The following is an 11,278-nucleotide window of genomic DNA, read 5'->3' as shown; positions in this document are numbered from 1 at the left end:
TGTGGAGGAGAACATTGTCATCTTGGAGGATGAAGTTCGGTCCCGGACTGTGGAGATATTAGATTGCTACCGGTTACAGAATATCATGTGGATATCTCTTTGCATTGAGAGTGCTTCCAATGTTCACAACCCTTGTTTTTCCAGTGTAAGAGATGACCCCCCACACCATCACAATGCCCCTATCAAAATCTTTACCCTATGGTAATGAAAACAGTTAGCATAGCATTCCCTGCATCTTCTCCACAATTTTACCCTAATCAGGACTCGTCTCTGAACATAATGGTCCTCCACATGTCCAAGCTCTGGGGCAAATTAGCCCAACAGTGAAGGGCAGTCATGGTGGGTCTCCTAGCACACCTGATAGACCAGAGATGTGTGCAGTTTGTTCCAGATTGTCTGGTAAGAGAGCTGTCTGCGATATCATCCTGCAAGCACTGACTGCAAATCCATAGAAGATTCCTCTCCCTGTCAGCACTTACGATCTGTAGGCAAACTGTCTCTTTCTGGTGTCGTCTTCTTGGGTTGCGCACTTCACGGTATGTCTTTGACGTCCCCTGTTATACTGAACGTGGCCTTCAATTTGTAGATAAATAATGCTACAACTTGAACACCAGCTTGAAGTTGCCCTTTGACATGGGCCCTATCCAGATCAGTCGAATATGGAGCAGACACCAACTGACCGCTGTAGCAGGTGTCCATGCTGACAGGTGCTGCTAATTAAGCACCAATCAGGTACCTGATTGTCAGCACCTGGGGTACCAGAATCTCAAAACAACAGGAATTTTCCTTAGAAATGTGGCACTAGTTATGGGGAAATAAACAGGCTTTGCAATGGTATATGATTTATTGCCAAGAAGCATTGTTACAACAATATAATAATAGACCAAAGAAAATTTTTTAAGGAAAGTTCAGTTTGCCTAAAAACAAATCACTACGTTTTAAGCGGTTAACAGCTCTCTGCTAAGAGCACCACTATAGCACAGCATCTACTAGCAGACAAAACCATAAAAAAAAAAAAAAAAAAAAAAATCTAATTCTACAAACATTGTCCTCCTATAGACATGACCCATGTACGCTGTGCTCCAGTATGCATTTTCAGGCCCATTCAAACTTCTGCATCTGGATTTTCCCCTCATGCTCTTTCTACCCCACCAGATGGATTCTGGATCACCCCTGTTGCTGACCAAGCACTAAATTATTCAGTTGAAAATAAGTCCACATTAAAAATGCATTGACTCACAAGAGTAAGACACTGTAGAACAAACTGCAGTACTAAACATGTACAAAGGGGATCGGTGTATTAGAGTTTGTCATTTACATTCCTAATTTTCTATCAAGTACTTTCAGAAAACGAGTGACACACAGCACCTCTTTAAACAGACGGTGGTAACAAAGCAGTATGTCTATAAAGCGCTATATGTGGTATGTTCTCATTACATCGACTCTTCAGAATAACGTATGCAGTGAAGACATTAAATAGGAGTGCACCCAAAGTAGTGTCACTAAATGAGCATCAAAACTGAAATATAGTCACCATCTCCCCTTCAGTTCTGTGACTCATGGTGCTGAATTATAACTAGACAGGTATTTTTGCAGAACACAATCATATCACAGCAATGTAGGCCAATGACCTTTTGCTTATAAAATGTTACCAGTTCATCACGTTATCCTATTACACAGTGGTGTGAAATTCAGTCAAAACTGAATGTATGAATTCTTGATGTAACCCAGGTCCCACGTAGCTATGGTAAAGCTAGAGTATATAGTACAATGAGACTGGGCCAGGGTTCGTAGTGCTACTAATAATGATACTTGATACCCTCTAATTGAATTAATAAGGACCACCACAACTGTATTTTATACAAATTAAATCCCTCACCGGGTATTTATTTAGACAAAAAGAAATGAATAAAATAAACAGTTACTTTTATTAAATGAATTGAATTCAAATAAACAAACAAAAATACTGTAAATGTGACTACATGGATTATAAATAAAAGATTATCAAAACAAAATAACCCTTATTCTTATGTGCCAACTGTTATTTCCGTTACAACAGCTCACACCTTTAAAAGGGATTAATTTCAACCTTTGATAATAACTTAGATTACAGCTACACACCAAAACCAAATTTGTAACAGTGGGCCCACACACACACACACACACACACACACTTTAACCTGTCCACACTACACCTGTGGCACGGTGCTTGTTGCAGGCCTGATTCGAAGTTCGGGTGCGGTGAGGCCTAAAACTGATGGCCGCTTCACTCAAACTGAGCAATAAACAAAATACGTGCACTTTAGTTCCAGTTAGTACTCACGAGTCCAATGAGTTTGTTAGTGGGGCAATCAGAAACGGGCAGTTAGTTCACCAGTAGTGAAGACAGTCAGGGGTGAGAAAACAGCAGGGTCCATCCGGGTAGAAACCTCTCTCTCCCTCTCCTTTCAGAGCGTCCCTCGGCTTCTAAACATATTAAAACACTTGAGCTACAATACCAAATGCTATCACATAACGATTTAGCATTAGCATGCTTTGACTGAAAATCACAGAGCTAAACATACAGCATGGCATCACAGCACATAACGCGGTAAGCTGCGCTAGTTAGCAAGCCGCTAGTTAGCATCACATATCACGCTATTTTATCACTATAACGAATAGTTACAGTACAAATGTCAAGGCACACAGTCTCATTTACCTCTTGCAGATCACAAATAAGTAATATCAGGACCACGGGTAGTCGACCTCAATGATACACTTAGATGCAAAATCCACACCACGTTTGCCTTACGACATCTCTCTCTTCGGACTTAGCTTCTGTGTCCGCTCCCACAGATTCACACAAACCTTACCACTCGTCCCGCCCCCATAGCAGAGAAGAATGACATTGACTGGCTCGTCAGCACAACAACCAATGACAATACAACATTGAGATAACTGACATTAGATGGGTAAATAAACTTAGGTTACACCCCAACATATTTATTCTGCACAGAAAATGAACTCTAAATCATGGAACCCTTTTAATTATTGGACTCTTAACTGTAAATGAAATACATTTGTACCAAAGCATATGATTTTTAAACCTTTTATCAACTATTTATATTTTAACCATTTTTTTATAACAGACTTTTTTCTTTATACTGCAAGCCTGAATAATTTCAGACAGGGCTACACCCTCCCCCTTCTAACCGTGTAGATGTCCTCATCACACCTTTGACTTCTCTTTAGCTTTACAGGGTGATGGTCTTCCTCACTCCCTAAGAACTTCTTCGATGTCTTAGAACGTTCCTTTGGTTCGCTGATGTCTGGAGGGTTCAATTTTAGTTGAATGACCATACCATGGTGCATGATGGTAACAGGCTCACAAGATGGGTGACCTGGCTTTTCATAGGTCAATCTCATGGGTGGTTTTGGTTTTCTCAGGGATTTTCGGGATGTGGAGAACTGTTCACTCTCATTTCTTGTACCTCTATGAGAATTGTCACTTCGGGTTCTGTTTGAAAAGGGTGAACTTGCTCTCCCATAGACTCATTTGTCTCTTGAGCATCATATTCCAGCATAGTAGGTGTATCATCTCCAGATGAGTTTTCACTTTCACTTTCTCCTACTGGTTGACTTTCTGCTGCTTCAAAGTGTTCCTCCTCAGAAGTGTCATCCTCTTCCGAAGTCTGATGTGGCGTTGCCAGTTGTCTCCTGACCTCTTGCACGCCAAAACTTTGAGGATTATGGACAGCTTCAAACATTTCATCTGATGATGCTGTGTCACTTTCTTCAACTGGATCAGGCGGTTTAACTGCTTGACTTTTCTGGGCACGATGTGCTCTGGTTACGGGTCTCCTAATGTGTCCTGTGTCTTCCGATGGATTAGGCATCCTGACCATATAACCAATGGGCAACAGGTGGTCTCGATGGAGAGTTTTGAGTACACCTGGACCATGTTCTGGTTTTACCTTATAAACAGGCAGGTTAGGCAACTTCTCCACTACAACATACGGTGTAGATTTCCAACGATCCTGCAGTTTATGCTTGCCTTTTATTCCAACATTCTGAATGAGAACCCTGTCTCCCTTCTCCAAAGGCAGATCTCTCACGTGTTGGTCATAGTGTGCTTTGTTCTTCAGATGATTTTTTGTAGCTGCATTTGATGCGAGTTTGTATGCGTCCTGCAACTCTTTTCTCATCCGTGAAACATACTGTTGGTAGGAGGACTCACTTTCACCATTTGGCGAGATTCCAAAGCAGACGTCGATGGGCAGTCTAGCTTCTCTCCCGAACATGAGATAATAAGGTGAGTACCCTGTGGCATCACTCCTTGTACAATTGTACGCGTGTACCAGGTGGGTGATATGCTGGCTCCAACACCGTTTCTTTGCAGTGTCCATGGTACCGAGCATTGCTAGAAGGGTTCTGTTGAATCTTTCCGGTTGCGCATCACCTTGCGGGTGGTAGGGAGACGTTCGTGACTTCCGAATCCCCAACATGGACAAAAGCTCTTTAATCAGTCGACTCTCAAAGTCTCTGCCCTGATCAGAGTGTATTCGTGCCGGTAGACCGTAGTGCACAAAGTACTTCTCCCACAGGACTCTTGCAACGGTAATGGCTCTTTGATCTTTGGTAGGAAATGCCTGTGCATAACGCGTATAGTGATCTGTCACAACTAACACATTTGCAACACCTTTAGAATCGGGCTCTATCTGTAAGAAATCAATGCAGACCAAGTCTAGAGGGCCATTGCTTGTTATCTGATTCAAGGGCGAGGCACGCTGAGGGAGCGTCTTCCTGGAGATGCACCTCCCACAAGTGCGAATGTACTGCTCAATCTCAGCTGCCATACGAGGCCAGTAAAACCTCTCTTTAATCAGTTCTGTTGTTCGCTCTGCTCCCATGTGCCCACACTCATCATGCACAGACCTTAACACCATAGACCTGTATCTTGCTGGCAAGACAAGCTGCCGGCTTTGTTTTCCACACATTTTTTCTTTTACTCGGTAGAGTAATCCATCACTCAACTCCAATTTGCGACTTTCACGGAGGAGCATCACAGTCTCTGGCGAGTCAGTTTTAGAGCGAGCAAACCCTTTATTGCTCTTGATGGCTTTCTTCAATGGCCCAATGTAGGGTCCATATCTTGTGATGTTTCAATGTCTTTCGGACTCAGCTGATCAAGGATGTTTACGCTGAGATTCACAGGAAATGCATAGGCTTCTGGTACTGCAGAGGCAGGAGCACCAAGTTGATCCACCAATCTGTCAGGTACAACTGCTCCTTCCCTGATGCAGGCTCGTTTACAGAGAGCTTTAATGCCAGCAGGCGGGATGGAAGTCCATTCTCCAACTTCCTCTTGGGCATACTGTCGGGACAGCAAGTCAGCATCAATGTTGTGGCGCCCAGGGCGGTACTGTATGGTGACATCATACGTGGCGAGGGCAGCGAGCCAGCGATGCCCTACAGCACTGAGCTTAGCCGAGGTCAATACATACGTTAAGGGATTATTGTCAGTCCTGACAATGAACTTGGCACCATACAGGTAGTCGTGAAATTTATCCACGACGGCCCACTTTAATGCCAAGAATTCCAGTTGATGAACTGGATAGTTACGTTCTGAGTCTTTGAGCTTTCGACTTGCGAAAGCTACCGGCCTTAGGCCCTCAGGGTGTTCTTGGTTCAAGACAGCACCTAAACCATTCATGCTGGCGTCCACATGCAAAATGTATGTCTTGGTGGGGTCAGCGAATGCCAATACTGGAGCATTGATCAGACATTCACGGATCTGTTCAAAAGCAGCCTGGCAGGCTGGAGTCCATCGTTCCGCAAACGGCTCGGATGCTTTAAAATAGGTTTGGTTTGGGTCTACACTCTTCTTGGCTTTGGGGTCTTTCCAAGTGGGTGCATAACCCTTGGTGAGTTCTGACAAAGGACGGATAATGGCGGAGTAGTTAGCTATGAACCTCCGATAGTAACCACAAAATCCGAGGAAAGACTTGAGAGGTTTCAAGTGAGTGGGCACTTTCCAGTGTTTCACCACCTCAACCTTCACTGGATCGGTGGCTATTCCATTGGTGGATACAATGTGACCCACATACTTGAGGACGACAGAATTGGCATTTGTCAATGGAGACTTTCAAACCAATCTCCTCTAGTCTGTCCAACACCTTGAAGAGGCGTTGCTCATGCTCTTCAAGCGTTCTGCCAAAGACAATGATGTCGTCCAAGTACACAAGGGCTTCCAGAAGATGCATGTCCCCAACAGCCTTTTCCATTAAGCGTTGGAACGTTGCAGGAGCTCCAGTGATCCCTTGTGGCATGCGCTCAAATTGATAGAAGCCCAGGGGGCAAATAAATGCCGTCTTTTCCTTGTCCTCCTCAGCCATTTCTATCTGATAGTAGCCACTACGCAGATCTAGGACTGAGAACCATCGGCTGCCTGACAAGGAGTCCAAGGCTTCATCAATGCGTGGCATTGTATACTGATCAGGTGTAGTACGGTTGTTCAGTGTTCTGTAATCAATACAGATTCTTATAGCCCCATTCTTTTTCCGCACAACAACAATTGGGGAGGCATATGGGCTACGGGACTCTGTTATAATGCCAGCAGCCAACAGCTGCTGTATGTGTCGCCTCACATCATCTATATCGGCTGGGGCTAGTCTCCTTGACCTCTCCCTGAAAGGTCTAGGGTCATGTAGACGAATGTGGTGTTCAACCCCTTTAGCCAAGCCAACGTCCCACTCATGCATTGAGAAGACATTTCTCCTCTCAGCTAACTTCTGCCGAAGTCTACTTTTCCACTCCTCGGGGATAGGGGAGTCCCCAAAATCGAAGAGGTTTGGATCAATTTTCTCAGTGGCAAGGTCAGAGGGTTGGACTGGGGTGACTGTATCCACGGCAAACATTTCAGCAATGACAGATCCCACTGGTATGGAGACTGTCTTGGTGGACTCATTTTGGAGGAGTACATTCAAGCTATTGCAGTCTATGCCAGCATCTGAGAGCACACCTGGCTGTACCAGCACGCCGGCAGGGAGTAACTGGGTAGAGGGTGCATCAATCAAGATAAGGTCTTTGGAGGGGGCACTGTGCCTGTCTACTTTGCAGGTGGCATAGCAATTTGCTCCTGGGGCGATAGAGAGAGGGCAGGGCCCTTTCCATTTTATCTGTCCCAGCACATCAGTTTTTGGCAGTTGCTCCTGTGCCCTAATGGGGGCATACACTGACTGAATTCTCATGGAATGAGCTGTGTTCTGGTCACCTTTCATTTGCACCAAGTCCCATAGGCGGCGGAACAGAGACGTATTGGTGCCCACCAACATGGGGGTTTGTTGCTGGTTTTTCGGGTCAGGACAAATCAATGCGAGCACTTCTACTCGCCCGGAGACACCAGTGATCTCCTTGGTAAACTCCATCTCTACTACAACATAGCCTTTATAGGGATACTCTGTGTCAGCAAGTCCCCAGAGTCCCAAGCGAGAGAGAGGTTTTATGGGGACATCTGCCAAGTGTTGGTTATACCAGCTTTCAAAGATAATAGTCACATTAGACCCACTATCAATAAGAGCATCACAGGCCACATCATTGACTTTGACTGTGTGAATAAATGACGGGCCTACAAGACCCTCAGGCAGGCCTGTGTCAGTTTCTGGGACTTCAACCTTGTTGGTCCGAGCAACGCATTGCTCTTCTCCTGTAGGATTTGGGTCCTCCTTGTTAGGACCAGATACTCCTCGTACTAATCGTATGAGTTTTCTTATGACTTTCTGCGGGTTCTCAGGTGCAGTGCACCTTGTAGCTATGTGACCATTTTCTCCACACTTATAGCAGAAATATTCATCACTCTCTCTAGAAGATGATGCTTTGAAAGAAGCAGGCTTGGGGCAAGAAGCTGCTTTGTGTCTGCGAGACTGAGTTGAGTGTTCTTGTGGAAGGTCACTTGTAGACTTCACCGCCATCACACTCATTTTATGTTCTAGTGCTTTCACTTGCTTTCTGAGTGACCGTATTTCACTCTGCGAATCACTTTTCTGTTTTTGCTTCTCTGTTGAGGGTTTGAAAGTGCAATCAGACAGTGGTTGAATTCCTGAGTGGTTTCTTTCCTCTAACTGTGCTCTCAACTCTTGAATCTGAGCTTGCAGTTCACTCTGAGTGACCGCTTCAGACTCTCTCTCTTTTTCCACCTGAACTGTGCGAACCCTTTGGTGACACTTAGATGTGGTCTGGCTTTGTTTGGCTGCTTGGCGGCCTTCCTCTTCCATCACCTCTCTTAACAAGTTCAGGAATGAGGGAGGATTTTCCATTCGCTCCCTTATTTTCAACTGAAGCAACATAAGCTCAGAAGTGGATCCTTTAACTAACTGCTCTAACCGAGCTTTGTTAGCAGTGCTAACTGGTAAGCCACCTCCCTGGACTACTTTAACAAGAGACCTCTCTAATCTTCGCAGAAACTCAGACAGGTGCTCACCAGGCTGTTGGTGAAGGGCTCTGAACGACAGGTAGAGCTCCTCTGCGGACTCTACTCTGCCGAAAATGGTCTCTATGGCCTCTATGTAATCCTGGGAACTAGCATCAGGTTGAGTCAGACGCACGGCCTGAATGATCTTCAAGGCAGGCCCTTTGAGACTTTCCAGTATGCGTCTACGTTTTTCTTTATCGGAGCACTCACCTTCATCTACTAGAAGTGTCGCTTGCTCCAACCAGATATCCAAGACTTCTTCCCCAGCTGGGGTGGGAATGACCCCGGAAAATGTCCTTAGACGTCTATATGGATGGCTTTCAGGCTGTTTGTTTGTTCTGACTATTAACTCACCTACTGCACGGATGATGGCTTCAGAATTACCATCCACTTCCCCTCCGTGGGTGCGTAACCCTTGGATATCCTCTAAGGTTTCCCCTTCATTCTGCAGAAAAGTCAGTAACTTCCCCTCAAAGTCATCTGGCTGAGGTTCAATGTAGTGCACTGCTTTCCAGCCACTTCCACCACTTATTGGCATTATCTCTGGGGGGATTGTCATGGGGTTTATCTCCTCACGACACTCACACAACACCATTAATGACTGAAGTTGAGAGTTAAACATTTTTCCCTTAACTACTACTTTTCCCAAAGCTTTGATAGTCCCTGCTGTTTCTTCTATTTCATCTCTCGAAACACCTTCCGGTACCCCATACAATAGTAGAGCATGTTTCAAATCTATTGATTCCCCTTTGCACCAGTTGACCAACTCAAGTTGTGATGGTCTGCTCATTTGTTGTGTCATCATTGCTAGCTGGTCTTTTTTTTTTTTTTTTTTTTGTTGCACGTTTGACTACTTTAACACTTTAACAGTTGTGGGGTCGACTTGTTTTCCTCTTGGTCCAAAAATAAATTTAGTTTACTTTAGTTGACAATCCCAGCGGTGCCTCCATTTATGTAACCCAGGTCCCACGTAGCTATGGTAAAGCTAGAGTATATAGTACAATGAGACTGGGCCAGGGTTCGTAGTGCTACTAATAATGATACTTGATACCCTCTAATCGAATTAATAAGGACCACCACAACTGTATTTTATACAAATTAAATCCCTCACCGGGTATTTATTTAGACAAAAAGAATAAAATAAACAGTTACTTTTATTAAATGAATTGAATTCAAATAAACAAACAAAAATACTGTAAATGTGACTACATGGATTATAAATAAAAGATTATCAAAACAAAATAACCCTTATTCTTATGTGCCAACTGTTATTTCCGTTACAACAGCTCACACCTTTAAAAGGGATTAATTTCAACCTTTGATAATAACTTAGATTACAGCTACACACCAAAACCAAATTTGTAACAGTGGGCCCACACACACACACACACACACACACTTTAACCTGTCCACACTACACCTGTGGCACGGTGCTTGTTGCAGGCCTGATTCGAAGTTCGGGTGCGGTGAGGCCTAAAACTGATGGCCGCTTCACTCAAACTGAGCAATAAACAAAATACGTGCACTTTAGTTCCAGTTAGTACTCACGAGTCCAATGAGTTTGTTAGTGGGGCAATCAGAAACGGGCAGTTAGTTCACCAGTAGTGAAGACAGTCAGGGGTGAGAAAACAGCAGGGTCCATCCGGGTAGAAACCTCTCTCTCCCTCTCCTTTCAGAGCGTCCCTCGGCTTCTAAACATATTAAAACACTTGAGCTACAATACCAAATGCTATCACATAACGATTTAGCATTAGCATGCTTTGACTGAAAATCACAGAGCTAAACATACAGCATGGCATCACAGCACATAACGCGGTAAGCTGCGCTAGTTAGCAAGCCGCTAGTTAGCATCACATATCACGCTATTTTATCACTATAACGAATAGTTACAGTACAAATGTCAAGGCACACAGTCTCATTTACCTCTTGCAGATCACAAATAAGTAATATCAGGACCACGGGTAGTCGACCTCAATGATACACTTAGATGCAAAATCCACACCACGTTTGCCTTACGACATCTCTCTCTTCGGACTTAGCTTCTGTGTCCGCTCCCACAGATTCACACAAACCTTACCACTCGTCCCGCCCCCATAGCAGAGAAGAATGACATTGACTGGCTCGTCAGCACAACAACCAATGACAATATAACATTGAGATAACTGACATTAGATGGGTAAATAAACTTAGGTTACACCCCAACATATTTATTCTGCACAGAAAATGAACTCTAAATCATGGAACCCTTTTAATTATTGGACTCTTAACTGTAAATGAAATACATTTGTACCAAAGCATATGATTTTTAAACCTTTTATCAACTATTTATATTTTAACCATTTTTTTATAACAGACTTTTTTCTTTATACTGCAAGCCTGAATAATTTCAGACAGGGCTACATTGAGTTATGGGAAAAACAATAAATTTTGAGAGGTCACAGTAACCTTGACCTTTGACTACCAAAATTAAATCAGTTCATCTTTGACTCAAAATAGATGTTGGTTTTTTTGTTGTTGTTGTTGTTTTTTTTAATTTAATGTTGTTCCCTCACAGCATTTAAAAAAGACTGAATTCACAATAACTCCATCTTAAGTAAGTACATAGTGACAGAGGAGAGTAAAGACCCGCTTTTAATTAGGCTACTGTCTATATGTTGCAGCTGTTTACTGTCACTAGGGGAAAGTATCACCAACAACCTGTCTGTGGGCTAATCTTGCTTTTAATCTCCTTTACGTATAACAAACATTTATGGAAACTAACACAAAGTGTACCATAAAACAAGTACAAAAAGACTTGTGGTGGTGATGTGGTCATTGATTGGACCATTG

The 11,278-nt window shown here is 43.6% G+C and overlaps 1 protein-coding gene across 3 annotated transcripts; it reads right to left on the bottom strand.

Moving 5' to 3' along the window:
- Nucleotides 1–1,306: 1,306 nt before the first annotated feature.
- On the bottom strand, nt 1,307–10,787 carry LOC146369243 (uncharacterized). Of its 3 annotated transcripts, XR_014797417.1 has the most exons (3): nt 10,373–10,787; nt 2,699–10,140; nt 1,309–2,466 (listed from the first exon to the last, which is right to left on the bottom strand). XR_014797417.1 is itself a non-coding variant. In XM_084910731.1 (2 exons), the coding sequence occupies exon 2, from the start codon at nt 9,252–9,254 to the stop codon at nt 6,030–6,032; it is 3,225 nt and encodes a 1,074-aa protein (XP_084766857.1). In that variant the 5' UTR covers nt 9,255–10,140; nt 10,373–10,787; the 3' UTR covers nt 1,307–6,029. The 3 variants fall into 3 exon arrangements, 1 of the variants encoding a protein (XP_084766857.1); XM_084910731.1 differs by having other exon boundaries at nt 1,307–10,140; XR_014797418.1 differs by having other exon boundaries at nt 2,699–10,787.
- Nucleotides 10,788–11,278: the final 491 nt, after the last annotated feature.

The sequence above is a fragment of the Perissodus microlepis genome, chromosome 17 (genome assembly GCF_051167445.1).
Source record: "Perissodus microlepis isolate ML-2025 ecotype Zambia chromosome 17, ASM5116744v1, whole genome shotgun sequence".
In the NCBI taxonomy this organism is placed as follows: domain Eukaryota; kingdom Metazoa; phylum Chordata; class Actinopteri; order Cichliformes; family Cichlidae; genus Perissodus; species Perissodus microlepis.
This window is presented reverse-complemented; position numbering and strand designations above follow the sequence as displayed.